This window comes from Myotis daubentonii, chromosome 5 (assembly GCF_963259705.1).
Source record: "Myotis daubentonii chromosome 5, mMyoDau2.1, whole genome shotgun sequence".
Taxonomy (NCBI): domain Eukaryota; kingdom Metazoa; phylum Chordata; class Mammalia; order Chiroptera; family Vespertilionidae; genus Myotis; species Myotis daubentonii.
Window position 1 is genome coordinate 10,956,033 of NC_081844.1, and position 19,713 is coordinate 10,975,745.

A 19,713-nucleotide genomic window follows, 5' to 3' on the forward strand; every position below is an offset into this window, starting at 1 on the left:
TAAATAGCATGCTATTAAACACTAGAAGCTCAGTGCACAAATTCATGCATGGGTGGAGTCCCTTGGGGTGACCTGCAGGGATTGGGCCCCAGTGTGCACCCCAGGCTTGCAGCCCCTCCTTGCGCCTCCTGCCTTGCAGCCCCACACCCCTGCTTGGCACCCCACCATGGCCTGGCGCTACCCCCTCACCTGCTCCACCATCCCGTCTGTAGGGCAATCAAGCGGGGCCGGGCTCCTTGCCTGGCTCCCTCAGCACCTGGGAGCCGGAGGCAGCCCCACCCCCTGCCACTGGTCGCCATCTGTGGGGTGATCAGGCCCCTGCTTGCATCCAACTTAGCCTGTTGCCGCCCGCTCACCTGCTCCACCAATCCTCTGTGGTCCCACTGTCATTGGGGCCCATCAGAGCCAGCAGCACTTTCACTGCTGCCCACTGCCAGTGCCACATCACCGACGCCCACCATGTTCCGCGTCACCCCCTGTTGGTCAGTGCATGTCATAGCGAGTGATCAAACGACCACCTGAGGGGACAATTTGCATATTAGGCTTTTATTAAATAGGATTGAATGGGTTACCAAGGAGATCAAGAAAGAAATCAAAAACTTCCTTAGAAACAAACAAAAATGAACACACAACAACGAAAAATCCCTGGGACACAACAAAAGCAATCCTGAGAAGAAAGTTCATAGCACTACAGGAATACCTCAATCAGCAATATACTATTTAACCCTACAACTTAAAGAAATAGAAAAAGAACAACAAGAAAATCCCAGAATAAGTAGAGGGAAGGAAATAATAAAAATTAGAGCAGAAATAAATAACATAGAGACTAAAAAGTATACAAAAAAATCAAAGAAACCAAGAGCTGGTTCTTTGAAAGTATAAATAAAATCGATAAACCATCAGCCAGACTCATCAAGAAACAAAGAGAGCCCTAGCTGGTTTTGTTCAGTGGATAGAGTGTTGGCCTGTGGACTGAAGGGTCCCAGGTTCAATTTTCGTCAAAGGCACATGCCCGGGTTGTAGGCTCAATCCCCATTAGGGGACATGCAGGAGACAGCCAATCAATGATTCTCTTTCATTGATGTTTCTATCTCTCTCCCTCTCCCTTCCCCTCTGAAATCAACATATATATATATATATATATATATATATATATATATATATATATATATATAATTTTTTTTAAAGAAACAAAGAGAGAGTGTTACAGAAAAACCAGAGAAGAACCAAGCAACGCTCAGAGAGTTTGGAGTTATACTTTATTCACCGCGATGGGCTTAGAGAAAATGAATTCAAATTCTAAGCAGAGCTACAAGCAGAACTTCCCTTTTTATGAAAGAGCCAGCCCTGTGTGCACTTAGTGGTTATCTCGCTGGTGGCCTTGAAAACTACACAGTTCTATCCAATTAAAAAATGCACCTTGCATGGCATTGGGCGTATCTAGTCTCTGGCCTACAAGGTCAGACAGCTAAGTTTATCTTCTTCATTATTCAAGTGCTGGGGTCCAACCCCAGCAGGTCCAGGGGACCCCCAAAGCTGTGGACGGAGTCGGCGAAGAAGGAATGACACGGAGACAGCGTTCAGTTGATCAGCAGCCTCGCCAGGTTCTCTAGTCAGGTTCTCCAGCCAGGCTCTCCAGCTTCTCCAGCCAGGTTCGGTCGCCAGATTCTGTAGCCAGGTTCTGTCTAGGTTCTCCAGCCAAGTTCTGTAGCCAGGTTCTGTCCAGGATCTTTTGCCATGTTCTCTTGCTAGGTTCTGTCTCTACGTTCTGTGTCCTGTTGTCTTGTTACATCTGTATTTATACCAGTTGATTCCAATCCTATCAATCTCTATTCCAAAGGTTAGGGCGTTTCTTATCTCCATTCCAGGGAGTAAAGATTATGTAGCTTAAGCGTGATTGCTCGTAGCTAAAGTGATTAACTACCCGCCTGGCACTTAGTTAAAGGGTTTTATTCCCTCCCTAACTTCAGGGGAAAATCCCTACCTGGGGAAACAACCTTTCTCGGAGAGGTGACCTTGGTTAAAATACATAGCGCCAAGAAGGTGAGCAAACATATTAAGAACAGTATGCCATATACGCCAGGTCCCTTGAAACATATGCTGTGCAGATGTTTCTTCCCTGCAGCGACTGTGTCAAGCAGCAAGGATGGACTGGCTCCCGGCATTCAAGCAGACTAAATAACAGGCTAGAAAGCAAAGTTATTTTTTAGAATAAGAGGCCATCTAAAGAATAGCAGAGAATTCCAAACAGTAGTTTTACAAAATAGGGGTTAGCCTTCTCAAGAGGACCCAAATAAATAAAATCAGAAACAAAGTGGAGAAGTAACCACTGACACCACAGAAATACAAATGATTGTAAGAAAATACTATGAACAACTATATGCCAACAAGCTGGACAATGTGGATGAAATAGACAAATTCCTAGAAAAATATAATCTCCCAAAACTGTATCAGGAGGAATCAGAAAACCTGAATAAGCCAATAACAACTGATGAAATAGAAGCAGTGAGCAAAAAAACTCCCACCAAACAAAAGCCCAGGTCCAGAAGGCTTCACAGGGGAATTTTATCAAACAAGAACTAACACCTATACTCCTCAAACTATTACAGAAAATCCAAGAAAAAGGAACACTTCCAAGTTCTTTTTATGAGGCCAGCATGATCCTAATTCCAAAACCAGATAAAGACACTACAAAGAAAGAGAATTACAGGCCAATATCCCTGATGAACATAGATGCAAAAATCCTCAACAAAATATTAGCAAATCACATCCAGCAATATATTTAAAAGATCATACACCATGATCAAGTGGGATTTATTCCCAGAATGCAAGGCTGGTACAATATTTGCAAATCAATAAACGTGATACATCACATAAATAAATTGAAAGACAAAAATCACATGATCATATCAATAGATGCAGAGAAAGCATTCGACAAAATCCAATACTCATTTTTGATAAAAACTCTCAGCAAAACGGGAATAGAGGGAGCATATCTTAACATGATAAAGGCCATATATGACACACCTACAGCAAACATCATACTCAATATACAAAAATCTAAAAGCATTTCCCCTAAGAACAGGAACAAGACAGAGATGTCTGCTTTCACTACTCTTATTCAACAAAGCACTGAAAGTCCTAGCCACAGCAATCAGACAAGAAGAAGAAATTAAAGGCATCCAAATTGGAAAGGAGGAAGTAAAACTTTCATTATTCACAGATGTCATGATATTGTACATAGAAAACCCTAAAGACTCCACCAAAAACTACTAGATTTAATAAATGAATTTGGCAATGTAGCAGGATACAAAATCAGCACCCAAAATCTATGACTTTTTTATACACCAATAATAAATTTTCAGTGAGAAACTAAACAAACAATCCCATTTACCATTACAACAAAAAATTAAGATACTTAGGAATAAATTTAACAAAGGAAGTAAAAGACTTGTACGCAGAAAACTACAGGACAGTGAAAAAAGTGATTAAGCCAGGCTGGCATGGTTCAGTGGTTGAGCATCAAACTATGAACCTGGAGATCACAATTCAATTCCCAGCCAGGGCACATGCCCGAGTTGTGGGCTCAATCTCTAGTGTGGAGAATGCAGGAGGCATCTCTCATCATTGATGTTTCTCTCTCTCCCTCTCCCTTCCTCTCTGAAATCAATAAAAAAAATTTTAAGGTTAAAAAAATAGAGGAAGAGATAAACAGGTAAAAAAAATATACCAAGTGTAATGGATTGGTAGGATTAACATCATTAAAATGTCCATACTACCGAGGCAATCTACAGATCCAACACAATCCATATTAAAATACCAATGGCATATTTCACAGAGCTAGAACAAATACTCCAAAAATCTGTATGGAATCAAAAAAGACCCGGAATAGCTGAAGCAATCTTGAAAAAGAAGAACAAAGTTGGAGAAATCAAAATACCAGATATCAAGTTATACTACAAAGCCACCATAATCAAAACAGCCTGATACTGGCACAAGAACAGGCATATAGATCAATGGAACAGAACAGACCCCAGAAATCAACCCAAGCCAATATGGAGCCACATGCGGCTCTTTGGCCCTTTGAGTGTGGCCACAAAGTTTCAATCTCACTGTCCGTGCTTGCCCGCACGTGGTATTTTGTGGAAGAGCCACACTCAAGGGGCCGCAGTTTGCCGACCACTGTCCTAGGGCAAAGGAAACTAAGGAGAAAACAAACAAATGGACTACATCAAAATAAAATGCTTCGGCATAGAAAAAAAAAAGCCATCAACAAAAAGAAAAGGGAGCCCATTATATGGGAGAACATATTTGGCAATGATACATTTGATAAAGGGTTAATATCCAAAATATATAAGAAACTCATACAACTTAACAAAAGGAAGAACAATCCAATTTAAAAAATGGGTAAAGGACCTAAATAGACACTTCTCCAAAGAGGACATACAGATGGCCAAGAGATGTATGAAAAAATGCTCAAAGTCATTGATCATCAGAGAGACACAAATTAAAACTACAATGAGATATCACTTCACACCAGTCAGAATGGCTACCGTCAACAAACCAACAAATGACAAGTGCTGGTGAGGATGTTGAGAAAAGGGAACCCTAGTACACTGCTGGTGGGGATGCAGACTGGTGCAGCCACTGTTGAAATAATTTTTGGAGTTTCCTCAAAAAATTAAATATGGAACTGCCATTTGACACAGTGATCTCACTTCTAGGAATACATCATAAGAAACCCAAAACACCAATCAGAAAGAATGTGTGCACCCCTATGTTCATAGCAGCACAGTTTACAATGGCTAAGATCTGGAAACAGCCCACGTGCCCATCAGTAGATGAGTGGATAAAAAAGTTGTGGTACATTTATACCATGGAATACTTTGCAGCAATAAAAAAGAAGACTTTCTTGCCCTTTGAGACAGCATAGAGGGACCTGGAAAGTATCATGATAAGTGAAATAGGTCAGTCGAAGAAAGACAAGTATCACATGATCACACTCATATGTGAAATCTAAGTAACAAAATAAACTGATGAATGGAGTGGGTCCAGAGACATGGAAGCATGAAAACAGAGTGCAGAATCTTGGAAGGAGGATGTGGGGCAGGATGGAGAGGATCAATGGTTGGGGGAGGGGACATGTGTAAAGAAAAATACAAAACAAAAATTTTAAAAATGTGTGTTGGATTTTGTCTAATGCTTTTTCTATGTTTATTGATATGATCATGTGATTTTTGTCTTTCAATTTATTTATGTGATGTATCACATTTTTTGGTTTATGAATATTGCACCAGCCTTGCATCCCCAGAATAAAGCCCACTTGGTCATGATGTATGATCTTTTTAATATATTTCTGGATTCAATTTGCTAGTATTTTGTTGAGGATTTTAGCATTTATGTTCATCAGGATATTGGCCTGTAATTCTCTTTCTTTGTAGTGTCTTTATCTAGTTTTGGAATTGGGGTCATGCTGGCCTCATTAAAAGAACTTGGAAGTGTTCCTTCCTCTTGGATTTTTTGGAGAAGGTGAAGGGGGGGAAGGGGGCAAGGCAGTTATATATATACTAGGAGCCCGGTGCATGAAATTCGTGCACTGGGTGGGGGGGGGGGGAGTGTCCCTCAGCCCAGCCTGCCCCCTCTCACGTACTGGGAGCCCTCAGGCGTTGACCCCCATCACCCTCCAATCGCAGGATCGGCCCCTTGCCCAGGCCTGACGCCTCTGACAGAGGTGTCAGGCCTGGGCAGGGGACCCTCATTTCCCCGCATCACTGGTTCTGCCCCCAGCCCAGGCCTGATGCCTCTGACCCAGGCATCAGGCCTGGGCAGGGGACCCCCAGACCCCTCCGATTGCTGGCTCTGCCCCTTGCACAGGCCTGATGCCTCAGCCAGAGGCGTAGACCCCCATCACCCTCTGATCACCTGATCGGCCCCTTGCCCAGGCCTGACACCTCCGCCAGAGGTGTCAGGCTTGGACAGGGGACCCCCATCTCCCCCCGATCACTGGCTCTGGCCCCCGCCCAGGCCTGAGGCCTCTGGCCCAGGAATCATGCCTGGGCAGGGGACCCCCATCTCCCTCTGATCGCTTGCTCCACCCCCCGCCCAAGCCTGACGCCTCTGACCCAGGCTTCAGGCCTGGGCAAGGGGACCATCATATCCTCCCAATCCCCAGCTCAACCCCCCGCCCAGGCCTGATGCCTCGGCCAAAGGAGTTGACCCTCATCACCCTCCGATCACCAATCACCGGATTGGCCCCTTGACCAGGCCTGAGGCCTCCGGCAGAGGTGTCAGGCCTGGACAGGGGACCCCCAGCTCCCCGCGGTTGCAGGCGTCTGGCCCGGGCAGCGGGGACCCACAGCTGCAGCGGCCCCGCGATCGTGGGCTCTGCTTTAGGCCCAGGCAAGGGACCCCTAGCTCCCGGGACTGCCAGCTTCGACTGTGTCCAGCTCCCATCGCTGGCTCCACCCCTACTTCCTGCTATCACTGGCCAGGGCGGAAAAGGTGCCTGATTCTCCGATCATGGCTGGGGGGCAGGGCAAAGGCGGCCCCAGGGCCGCCTTTGCCCTGCCCCCCAGCTCTTAGCTCCCCCCTGGGTTTCCGATCACTGTCAGTGGCAGGGGGCTTCTTCCTGCTTTCCCTTTTACCTCCCTGCATTGTGCCTACATATGCAAATTAGCCGCCATCTTTTTGGCAGTTAACTGCCAATCTTAGTTGGCAGTTAACTGCCAATCATAGTTGGCAGTTAATTTGCATATAGCCCTGATTAGCCAATGAAAAGGGTATCGTCGTCCGCCAATTACCATTTTTCTCTTTTATTAGTGTAGATATATTTTTTACTCCCTTAACAAATAAGCCAGCCATCTCAAAGTGCTTCTCATTAATTCTGGGAAGGCCAAAACAAAGTAAAAAGGGAACTTGAGAATTAATCTATACCAAGATATTCAACAGGGGAATTTTGATACCTATAGACAGGAGGGTATATAACGCCTTGAACCCCCACCCAACTCGCTCCTCAAATTAGCTGAATGATACCTATCTACACTCCAAGCCAGATGAAATGAAATAGATTCACTTGCCTTCCCTCTTTAGTAAATTGCTTGCTTTAATAAGTTGGCATTATCACAGCGCAATCAGAGTCTATTACTTAAATTCATTTATTCAAGAAGACAACAACAGGAAGGGGATAGCCCTCTCTCTCTGACTCATGCGGCTGTCCAGTGACAACTTTTCTAGGATCTCTGAGCTGCCTGTAACAAAGCCATCCTATTGGTTACTTTAGGTCATTGAGTTTGTAAGGCCGCCATGCAGGCCTCCCTTGAGCTTGTCAAGTTTAGTATGTGGCCACACTATTTTGCACCCAAGTAACTGCTGTTGTTCCAGAACGTCAGGAGGAGGTCATGGAGAAGAGAGTACAAGAAAATGATAAGTCACTCTTAAATGTCCCAATCTGGGCCCCAGTCACTGAGCCACTGCTGAGAACTCCGCAACCTTCCCCTGCGCCCCCCTTGTGTTCTGCCTGCTCCTTCACACACACACACACACACACACACACACACACACACACACACACACACACCCTCTGCTGCAGCCTTCCACCAGCTGTTTCTACCAAGGAAAAGGAATCATGTCATATGTCCGCTATCCAGAACCTCCATTCTTTCAACCCCTTTGCTGATGCAAGTAGGGCGATACACCCAAGTTACTGCTTTTGTTCCAGAACTTCCAGCTAGCCCTGAGGATTATACTCATTCAAGAATTCAACAGAGAAATCGCAGAAGACCCTTACTATTGTCCAAGGGCTCACTGATGATTACAATCAAAAGAAACTAGTTGAGACATTTAAGAAGAAAACTGCCTTCAATGGTACTGTAATTGAGCATATAGAATACGGAGAAGTAATTCAGCTACAGGGTGACCAGTGTAAGAACATATGCCAGTTCCTCATGGAGATTGGACTGGCTAAGGACACCAGCTGAAGGTTCCTGGGTTTTAAGTGCTTTTGGTTCACTGAAGCTTAAGTGAAGGTTTCCTTGCAATGAGTAGCATTTCCCTTCTGTCCCTTGTCAGAAGTTTAAAAACTCACAGTTTGTATAATGTAACCATTTTGGGTCTGCTTTTAACTTGGACTAGTGTAACTCCTTCATGCAATAAGCTAAAAAGAGCCATAAAAATAGATAGATGATAAATCAGTGATGGCGAACCTTTTGAGCTCGTCGTGTCAGCATTTTGAAAAACCTTAACTTAACTCTGGTGCCATGTCACATATAGAAATTTTTTGATATTTTCAACCATAGTAAAACAAAGATTTATATTTTTGATATTTATTTTATATATTTAAATGCCATTTAACAAAGAAAAATCAACCAAAAAAATGAGTTCGTGTGTCACCTCTGACACGCTTGTCATAGGTTCACCATCACTGTGATAGATGATAGATAATAGATGATAGATAGATAGATAGATAGATAGATAGATAGATAGATAGATAGATAGATATCCCAGTCTGGAAATGACATGGTTCATCCAGTCTCTGCCCATCCATTCATCAGGCATGGTTCTAACCCACCATTCAGAATAAACTCATAAACACAACCTGAATTTACTTCAGTTCCCCTGGATACTGAAGACAAGGATTTCAATGCAAGCAGTATCATCCTCAGACAACACCAGGAGGGAAGTAGGAAAGTGACACAGGGAAGAGAAGGACACCATAAGAAAGAATTGGCATTATTGAGCAGGTGACTGCTAAAGGCATCTGGGGCAATCATGTGGAACATGCCTCGGAGTTTTCTAGGTCAAGTGCAGAGAGTGTTGGGTTCTTGTCCCCTAATTCACATCTGTCATTGAGATGTATCCCATTCAGCACAACAATAATAACACAATATGGTGAGCAGAATAATGTTCCCCTAAAAATGCCCATGTCCTAATCCCCAGAACCTGTGGATGTGTTCGCTACATGGAGAAATGAGAGTGAAGGTTGCAGATAGTGTTATACTATAAATCAGAAGATGCCTTAATCAATAAGCCAAATTTATTTGGAGTCCTATTCATTTTTGCTAGCCTTAGCAGGCCCAGAGGAACTCTTGCTTCTAAATTCTGGGGCCCAATATAGTGGAAGTCTTTTCCATTTATATGTTTTTCAGCTCTTTGTTTTCCAAATTTGGAATGAGACTTCTGGACCTTCTGAGAAAAAGTCCTGTTTGCTGGGACAGAGCTGTGAGACCATATCTCAGGGCCTGGCCTGGCGCCAGCACTGACAACTCTGTCTGGGGCATATTTTATGCCCTCTCTGGAGTGGGGAGAAGTCTTATTTTACCTATTATTTAAGTAAGCAAATGTTTACAGAGTAGCAGGGTTAAAATTTTAAACAGCAATTTTTACCCAAGGTGGAGGTGGCTATACTTCAATAGAATTAGGGTTCCTAATCCACTGACCTTAAAATAGTAAGGTCATATGAAATTATCCAGTGGCCCCAATGTAATAGCAAAGGTCCCTTAAATGTGGACGAGGAGGCAAAGGGTCAGTGTTTGAGCAGTGCAAAGTAAGAAAGACCCATGTCATTGTTGACTTTGAAGGTGTTGGAAGGGGCCACCAGCCAAGTAGTGCAGGCCGCCTCAAGCAGCTGGGAAAAGCAAGAAAACACATTGTCCCCCAGAACCTCCAGAAAGAAACACAGCCCTGTCAACACCTTGATTTCAACATTATGAGACTCGTTTGGGTCTGACTTCCAGAACTATAAGATAATGAATTTGAATTATCTTATGTCAGTAAGTTTGTGGTACAGTATCAATTTGGTACAGTATCAATTGAAAACGAATGCACATACCTGAAATAATGTTTTTTCAAAATGCATACAAAGAAAATCATAAAATTTTGCTCAAGAATATTTTAAAGGTACCTGAATAAATAACTGGTTCATGAATGAATGAGTAAATAGACAGACAGACATATACACACACATGTATATTCCCAACCAAAATTACAAACTGATTCAGAATTGTATCTAGGAAATAAAATGCACAGTAGTAGGAAGAAACATTGAGAGAAGACAATGTCGTGGTGTAAATCAACTATATTATAGAACTGTAGTAACTAAAACATTGGCAAGTAAGTTCAATGCAGGCATAATGCAGTGTGTGACTTTATTAAGAGGATGTCGTGCGGGCTGACTGGGGGCACTAAGACTATCAATAGACGAGAGATGGTCTACAGCCTTTGGAGGGAGAAAGGGTTCTCAGAATCTCAAGATCTCAAAGATTTCAGTTCAGGAGGAATAAAAACAAAAGTGGGTGGGACCAGAGAGGACCTAGCAAAGGGTATGGCCAAATTGCCTGATCCTGGAGATTGAACAGGGGGCAGGGGTGAGAGTGGGGGACATGGCCCTCAGAGGCCTGGGCACAGAGCTGAGGGCTTCTCGCAGATCCAGAAGTGTTCTTCACTACATTTGTTATCATTCCAGCCATCACCGGACAGTTCCGCACAGTCCTCCTCTCCTTGATTGTTAGGTTCCCCTTTTTTCCAGAAGCTGTAAACACCATCAAAGCTATGAGTTCCCTCCCCAACCCAAAGCCAACTCCCCAACCCACCCTTGGACCAGCTGGTCCATGGCCTTTGGTAACAAATTTCTAAGGATCAGCTAGAGAGGATGGTGAATTCAGAGACAGGGTTTTCAAAATGTGGGTTCAAATACCACCTCCCTCAATCAGTGCTAGCAAAATAAAAACACAGATTCCTGGGTCCATACATAGACTTAGAGAATCAAATCCCCCACCCCACCATGGTGGACTCAGGACTCTGCATCTCAACCCACTTTTTTGGGTGATACTTTCCAACCCCAGAGTCTGAGCAACCCTGGCTTTAGGTGCAGGTCTCTTCCCTACCCTCCCACTCCAAGGCCATTGTCGCTGGCAAGTCACCTGAGATGCAAGTGGGTGTTGTCCACCCATTGCCAGGACCCTTCACTGTGTTTGTCACTGAGGCCGATCCAGGTGCTTTTATCATTTCTGATATCCCAAGATTTCAGGAATTTCTGGGGGTGAGGGAGGGATGGGGTATCAGGAGGAAGATTAGTGAAGGCCACCCATCCCATGTCTGCCCACATTCTCATGGTCCCCTGCCTCCCACAGAAGTCTTTCTATGTCCTAGACTTTATCCCCTACTTAAGTTGTATGCATTCACATGTGCATTAATGCTGTGGATGTGTGGAAATGTATTAATTTATGTCTCAATTCACTTATGTGTCAAGGGAGAAATTACTCTGAGTTTCCTTTCTTTACATACATAGACAGCACTTTTACATGACCTTCCCAAGTCCATCATGGTTTCTCCTCCAGGAAGCCTTCCCTGACTGCATCACCCCCAAACCTCCATCTCTCAAAGGGCAGAAGAGAGTGGCAGAAGGCTTTGTGTTGACCTGGCCCAGCCCCAGACAGGACCCTTGCTGGCATACCTGCTCCTCAGCATTGTTAATGACCACTAGCTGGGCCCTCATGTCCTCACAGGCAGAGACAGAAGCATCCCAGGTGCTCTGAATCTTGGAGAAGATATAACAGCTTCCCTGGAAGAAGTCCCAATTCCAGGGGCAGCGACGACACAGGCCAGCTGGGGAGCAGGGACGAGGTTGGGACAGTTGGGGAGACAGGTTGCTAGGCTCCCAGGCCCCCAACACGGGCATCAGATATGGGAAATCCAGGGCCAGGCCCCTTTGTCCAGCTATCAGCTCAGTCTCCAAGAAACCCATGAGAAAGATCCCATTCTGCCCTGCCATTTTCGGAATGGCAGCCACGGGAGGTGAGCCTCAGCCCCACCTATAACCCCCCAACTCCCTCCTGACCTTGATGTCTGAACCTTACTCAGGGTGGCATTCATCTTGCTCAGCTGATGGAGGATCTCCTCCAGGTCTGATTGCAAAGCAACCACTGAAAGAAGAAGACTTCAGTTATTAAGCACCTACTGTGTGCTTGGTGCAGAGAGGGCCCCATGATTTCTGCATCTCATGGTAACCGCAACAGCCCATTATACAAACAAGAAAAGTGAGCCTTAGGCAGTGACTTGCCCAACATCCTGGCCCCCACGACCGCACACAGGGATCCAATCTCTCCCCCACTCCTGCCTGCCCTCTACCTCATAGCGGTGGCTCGTCCAAGGTCACACAGCTCAGAGCCCTTCCCATTCCAGAACCCAGCCTCCAACCCCTCACCCGGGCTGTGGCTCTCCTGATCATCCACCTCTCTTGGCAGGGATTGTTGGATCCTGGAGACTACAAAAGAGCAGAGAATTCCCCTTAATGGAGTGCCTACAGTATGTCTGATCCTGTGACACCTTTGGTTTCAAGATCTGAGAACCTAAACCTCGCCCCACAAACCCACCTGGAGGAAAATGAGCTGCATTTCACAGATAAGGAAAAGGGCTCAGAGAGAGGTAGTAACCAGCCCACAGTCACACAGGAGAGGACAAAGAGTCCAAATATCCCAGCCCTGGTGGTTTTGAGGACTGTGGAAAAGGGAAAAGACCAACCCAGAGGGAAAACCCCAAGAGGCTCAGGACTCCCAGCCCCTAGCCCCAAACTCACCTTGAATCAGGGTGATCAGCATGAGCATGAAGAGACCCAAAGAGATGAGGAGCAGTATCAGAAGCAGAGGGGCCCGGGTTAGACACTCTGTGACAGAATGGGCAGAGCTGGGAGCTAGGGACAGAACCTGCCTCAACCCACCCATGCTGGAGGTGGCCTCCCAGCTGCCCCCTTCCCCAAGTGCTTGCTCCTGAACCACCCATCCCAGTACCTGGCAAACTTCTTGAGATCCTCGACAGCCCAAGGTCTTTCTCAGGTGATCTCTGGCCTTGAAATATCTCCCTCTCCTCTGAACAGGACAGAATGTATTCATCTGAGCTTCAAAGCCCTAATGGAGACCATACCCTCTTCCCTCCTTGCAGGCTGGAGGCCAGCCCTGGACTCCCCCAGGACCCTGGAGCCCTGGCCTCCCCACCATTACCCCATAATGGGGGCTCAGCCTCATCAGGGCCACCTGGTTCCTTGGGGACACACATCTCTGCCATCGTCTTCTCCCCTCTGTTCTTCTGTCCAGCTCCTCCCTGGACTATGGTTTTTATAACCTCATGAATTTCCTCAGCAGCCCCTCCAGGGGCTATTCCTCCCAAAGTTAGGAAGAAGAATGAGGAACTATGTGGGGACACCACTTCCTCTTGGAAAAGTTGGGGGTAGAGATGAAATGCCTGACACAGCTATGAGAGAAGTCATTTAGGGTGGGGCAGAAGCTTGAGGTCAATGCTAGTGTCAAAAGGCACTGCTCCAACCCCCACCTAATCCTGGGAACTTCGGCCCCACCTTATCAAAGCCTCAGTTTCCTCATCTGTAAAATGGGACAATTACTCTGCTTCATACTGTTAATGTGAAGTCTAATACAGTGCACTAGTAATGGTTATAAATTTCCTATCTCAATGATAAATACTCAGTAGTAATGGCACTTGGCACATACACACCCCAGAACCCTGTGCTGTGCATTCTACCTTGCTGCAACAAATAAGAAACCACAGGTGTGCTCCTGGTGGTCTTTGGCTGAGGAGCACTGACAGAAAAAGGTCGTTATTGTCCTGCTTTAGAGATGAGGACAGAAATAGAGAGGGCAGAAACTGCCTGAGGTCGCACAGCCTGTAAGTGATGGGCTGGGAGTTAGAACCAGGCAGGTGGACCTCTGAGTCCCTGCTTAACCACTGCATGAAGCAGGTACCCTTTCCATTTTGTAATTACTATCTTGTAGAGAGTTTCTTTGAAACTATGTGTATCAAGTTTTGAATTTATTTATGTATTAACTCCTGATTTCCTATCTGATTCAGTCAGTTTTATGTTACTATCTTTAATTTTTTAAATATACTTTTATTATTGATTTCAGAGAGGAACGGAGAGGGAGATAGAAACATCAAGGATGAGAGAGTATCATTGATAGGCTACCTCCTGCATGCCCCACACTGGGGATCGAGCCTACAATCCGGGCATGTGCCTTGACAAGGAATCAAATCATGACCTCCAGGTTCATAGGTTGATGCTCAACCATTGAGTCACATCAGCTGGGCACTATCTTTAATTTTAATCTAAAGTGAATTTCTTTGTCCAATAGTGGGGCAAAGGTATAATGGCTACTATAAGGAGAAGTTCTCTTCAGACCAAAGAACAAAGCAGGCAACTACATAGAAATAACAATTTATTATAGGATTATTTACTTACAGGAAGATTAGGCTGGAGCAGAGCAGACAACCCAGCAGTCTGTGCAAATTATTCTTTACGTCCTAACTGGTTTGGCTCAGTGGATAGAGCGTCGGCCTGTGGACTGAAAGGTCCCAGGTTCAATTCCGGTCAAGGGCATGTACCTTAGTTGCGAGCACATCCCCAGTAGGAGGTGTGCAGGAGGCAGCTGATTGGTGTTTCTCTCTCATCGATGTTTCTAACTCTCTATCCCTCTCCCGTCCTCTCTGTAAAAAATCAATAAAATATTTTTTTTAAAAAAAAATTAATCTTGGAGAGAAACGAAGATGGCGGCATAGGTTAATGCCAGAGATTGCTGCCTCGAACAACCAATTCAAATTACACCTAAAAGACGGAACGGACATCATCCAGAACCACAGGAAGGCTGGCTGAGTGGAAGTTCTACAACTAGGAGGAAAGAGAATATCATACCCAGACTCAGAGGAGGCACAGTGCTGAAGTGAAATACTCAGGTGCGGAGTGCGCATGGAGCGGGCTGGCGGCAGAGGGTGCGGTTGTTGTTTTCAATCGGGAGGGAGCTTCAGACTCTGAACTCCAGAGCCGGGTGAGTCTCTAGGGACCCAGACTCAAATGGGAGAAGCGGGACTGTCTGGCTTCGGTCGGAACTCAAAGGCAGCTTTCTCTCCGAGGTTTGCAGCGGTTGCTGGGACTCGGGGAGGCAGAGCACCTAGGGACGGAACTGAGAGCAGCCATAACGGCTCCCTCCGCCCACCCTGTTGATCCTGTGCGACCCGCCCTGCCCAAGCCCTGCACAGAGGCATTGCCAGATAGCCTCAGGCAAAGGCTAGATTAGCACCGCCCTAGAGATCCAGCACAGAAGTTCTCCCACTGCAGACACAGCTGATTCTCATAGCCAGTTGGCCTGGAGGTCAAATCCCCGCCAGTATTACCTACAACAACCAAGGCTTAACTACACCAAGACTGCGCACAAAGACCACAAGGGGGTGCACCAAGAAAGCATAAAAAATGCGGAGAAAAAGAAACATGACAGAAATGGAGGGTGCAGAGCTCAAAACCACACTTTTAAGGTCTTTCAATAAGTTTCTAGAAACTGCCGATAAACTTAATGAGATCCTCAAGAAATCTAATGAGACCCTCGATGTTGTGATAAAGAACCAACTAGATATTAAGCATACACTGACTGAAATAAAGAATATTATACAACCACCCAACAGCAGACCAGAGGAGCGCAAGAATCAAGTCAAAGATTCGAAATGCGAAGAAGCAAAAAACACCCAACTAGAAAAGCAAAATGAAAAAAGAATCCGAAAATACGAAGATAGTGTAAGGAGCCTCTGGGACAGCTTCAAGCGTACCAACATCAGAATTATAGGGGTGCCAGAAGATGAGAGAGAGCAAGATATTGAAAACCTATTTGAAGAAATAATGACAGAAAACTTCCCCTACCTGGTGAAAGAAGTAGACTTACGGGTCCAGGAAGCGCAGAGAACCCCAAACAAAAGGAATCCAAAGAGGACCACACCAAGACACATCATAATTAAAATGCCAAGAGCAAAAGACAAAGAGAATCTTAAAAACAGCAAGAGAAAGAAACTCAGTTACCTTCAAGGGAGTACCCATACTACTGTCAGCTGATTTCTCAACAGAAACTTTGCAGGCCAGAAGGGAATGGAAAGAAATATTCAAAGTGATGAATACCAAGAACCTACAACCAAGATTACTTTATCCAGCAAAGCTATCATTCAGAACTGAAGGTCAGATAAAGAGCTTCACAGATAAGGAAAAGCTAAAGGAGTTCATCACCAACAAACCAGTATTATATGAAATGCTGAAAGGTATCCTTTAAGAAGAGGAAGAAGGAGAGAAGAACCAAGATGGCGGCATAGGTTAACGCCGGAGTTTGCTGCTTTGAACAACTACTTCAAAAGTGAAACTAAAAGACGGAACGGACATCACCCAGAACCACAGGAACGCTGGCTGAGTGGAAGTCCTACAACTAGGAGGAAAGAGAAACGCATACGGACACTCAGAGGAGGCGCAGTGCTGAAGTCAAATTCTGAGGTGCGGAGTGGGCAGAGCCGGCTGGTGGCGGAGGGCGCAGTTGGCGTTTTCAGTCGGGAGGGAGTCACAGACTCTGAGCTCCAGATACAGGCAAGTCTTTAGGGACCCAGACTCAAACGGGAGAAGTGGGACTGTCTGGCTTCGGTCAGAGCGAGTGCAGCTTTCTCTCCCAGCTTTGCAGCAGGTGCTGGGACTCAGAGAGGCAGAGCCCCTGGGGACAGGACTGAGAGCCGCCATAACTGCTCTCTCTGGCCCACCCTGTTGATCCTGTGTGACCCGCCCTGCCCAAGCCCTGCACACAGGGATTTGCCGGATAGCCTCAGGCAAAGGCTAGATTAGCACCTCCCTAGAGGACAGAAGTTCTCTCACTGCTGACACAGCTGATTCTCATAGCCACTTGGCCTGGAGGTCAAACCCTCCCTGGTATTAGCTACAACAATCAAGGTTTAACTATAAGACTGCGAACAAAGACCACTAGGAGGTGCACCAAGGAAGCATAACAAAATGCGGAGACAAAGAAACAGGACAAAATTGTCAATGGAAGATATAGAGTTCAGAACCACACTTTTAAGGTCTCTTAAGAACTGTTTAGAAGCCACCGATAAACTTAATGAGATCTACAAGAAAACTAATGAGACCCTCGATGTTATATTGGGGAACCAACTAGAAATTAAGCATACACGGACTGAAATAACGAATATTATACAGACTCCCAACAACAGACCAGAGGAGCGCAAGAATCAAGTCAATGATTTGAAATGCGAGGAAGCAAAAAACACCCAACCGGAAAAGCAAAATGAAAAAAGAATCCAAAAATGCGAGGATAGTGTAAGGAGCCTCAGGGACAGCTTCAAGCGTACCAACATCAGAATTATAGGGGTGCCAGAAGATGAGAGAGAGCAAGATATTGAAAACCTATTTGAAGAAATAATGACAGAAAACTTCCCCTACCTGGTGAAAGAAATGGACTTACAGGTCCAAGAAGTGCGGAGAACCCCAAACAAAAGGAATCCAAAGAGGACCACACCAAGACACATCATAATTAAAATGCCAAGAGCAAAAGACAAAGAGAGAATCTTAAAAACAGCAAGAGAAAGAAACTCAGTTACCTACAAGGGAATACCCATACGACTGTCAGCTGATTTCTCAACAGAAACTTTGCAGGCCAGAAGGGAGTGGCAAGAAATATTCAAAGTGATGAATACCAAGAACCTACAACCAAGATTACTTTATCCAGCAAAGCTGTCATTCAGAACTGAAGGTCAGATAAAGAGCTTCACAGATAAGGAAAAGCTAAAGGAGTTCATCACCACCAAACCAGGATTATATGAAATGCTGAAAGGTATCCTTTAAGAAGAGAAAGAGGAAGAAAAAGGTAAAGATACAAATTATGAACAACAAATATGCATCTATCAACAAGTGAATCTAAGAATCAAGTGAATAAATAATCTGATGAACAGAATGAACTGGTGATTATAATAGAATCAGGGACATAGAAAGGGAATGGACTGACTATTCTTGGCGGGGAAGGGGTGTGGGAGATGCGGGAAGAGACTGGACAAAAATCGTGCACTTATGGATGAGGACAGTGGGTGGGGAGTGAGGGCGGAGGGTGGGGCAGGAACTGGGAGGAGGGGAGTTATGGGGGGGGGGAAAGAGGAACAAATGTAATAATCTAAACAATAAAGATTTAATTTAAAAAAAATAAATAAAAAAAAGAAGAGGAAGAAGAAGAAAAAGGTAAAGATACAAATTATGAACAACAAATATGCATCTATCAACAAGTGAATCTAAGAATCAAGTGAATAAATAATCTGGTGATCATAATAGAATCAGGGACATAGAAAGGGATTGGACTGACTATTCTTGGGGGTGAAGGGGGTGTGGGAGATGCGGGAAGAGACTGGACAAAAATCGTGCATCTATGGACAAGGACAGTGGGTGGGGAGTGAGGGTGGAGGGTGGGGCGGGAACTGGGAGGAGGGGAGTTATGAGGGGAAAAAAGAGGAACAAATGTAATAATCTGAACAATAAAGATTTAATTAAAAAAAATTAATCTCTACTACCAGACCCCTGTCACAGTACTTTTTTATAGTATAACTCAGATACTGATGATTGACAAGACAAAGAGACAAAGAATGCAGTATTGCCATACCTCCTGATGGTCTTGTGACAGGTGATTTCTTAAATCAGTACTATCACCAGTTTGATATTTATCTGTTGTCATGACATTGTGGCCACTACTAACAAAATTTTATGGCTACATTTTAAAGAACACATATAGCCGAAAGCAGTTTGGCTCAGTGGATAGAGCATCAACCTGCAGACTGAAAGGTCCCAGGTTTGATTCCGGTCAAGGACATATACCTGGGTTGCGGGCACATCCCCAGTGGGGGATGTGCAGGAGGCGGCTGATCGATGTTTCTCTCTCATTGATGTTTCTGACTCTCTATCTCTCTCCCTTCCTCTCTGTAAAAAATCAATAAAATATATTTAAAAATAAAAAATAAAGAACACATATAATCATCAACTAGAAGGCTTTGATGTGCTTGTTAAGGATAGTGAAGTTGATCACAGCATAAAACTTAAAAATGAAATGAAATCTGGATGCAGAGATGGAGTTGGTTTTGCTCACATCTAAATCTATGTACTCTATAGACAGCATATAATTAGGTCATTTTTATCCATTCTGTCAATCTCTGCCTTTGAGTTGGAGAATTTAATCCATTTATATTTAATGTAATTACTGACAAGGAAAGGTTTATATCTGCCATTTTGCTATTTGGCTTTTATATCCCCTACTAGAGGCCCAGTGCATGAAATTCGTGCATGGGTAGGGTCCTAGGCCTGGCCGGCGATCAGAGGCAATTGAGGTCTTCTGGCTGCCAGCTGCTGGCCCGGGCCTTCCTTTCTTCTATGCCATTCCCTAGTGGTCAGTGCAAGTCATAGTGAGTGATCGAACTCCTAGTCTCCCGGTCAAATTCCCAAGGGGACAATTTGCATATTAGGCTTTTATGTATATAGATATCTTTTTCTTCTTCAGTTCCTCCATTACTATTTTCTTTTGTATTAAATAGATATTTTCTAGTGTGTCATTTAAATTCTCATTTGTTTTACTATATATTTTTAATTATTTCCTTAGTGTTTGTCCTGGGATTACTTTTAATATTAATATTAAATATTAATATTAATAACAACTTACTTTTAATAGTATGCAAAACTTTGCTCCTATATAGTTTCATTTCTCCCACCCTTTATGCTGCTTTTATCACAAATTACATCCTTATACATGTGTGCTCATCAACTTTGGTTTCTAATTATTGCATTATACAGTTGTCTTTTAAATCATATGGGGGAGGAAGGAATAACAAACAAAAATGTTTTATATTTACCTGTGTAGTTACCTTTAT

General features: G+C 44.4%; 1 protein-coding gene and 1 pseudogene across 7 annotated transcripts; one reads left to right on the top strand and one right to left on the bottom strand.

The window, feature by feature from the left end:
* The first annotated feature begins 7,631 nt into the window (after positions 1 to 7,631).
* LOC132234467 (eukaryotic translation initiation factor 1-like) lies at positions 7,632 to 7,976 on the top strand (annotated as a pseudogene).
* A 2,147-nt stretch (positions 7,977 to 10,123) lies between these two features.
* Positions 10,124 to 13,149, bottom strand: LOC132234658 (CD209 antigen-like protein C). Of its 7 annotated transcripts, none has more exons than XM_059695847.1 (8): positions 13,026 to 13,149; positions 12,783 to 12,860; positions 12,572 to 12,658; positions 12,200 to 12,259; positions 11,853 to 11,918; positions 11,450 to 11,601; positions 10,917 to 11,029; positions 10,124 to 10,525 (listed from the first exon to the last, which is right to left on the bottom strand). In XM_059695847.1, exons 1-8 carry the CDS (start codon positions 13,054 to 13,056, stop codon positions 10,384 to 10,386), a joined length of 729 nt encoding a protein of 242 aa, XP_059551830.1. In that variant the 5' UTR covers positions 13,057 to 13,149; the 3' UTR covers positions 10,124 to 10,383. The 7 variants fall into 7 exon arrangements, with proteins under 7 accessions (XP_059551830.1, XP_059551829.1, XP_059551826.1 ...); XM_059695846.1 differs by having other exon boundaries at positions 12,572 to 12,685; XM_059695843.1 differs by having other exon boundaries at positions 12,572 to 12,685; positions 12,993 to 13,140.
* Positions 13,150 to 19,713: the final 6,564 nt, after the last annotated feature.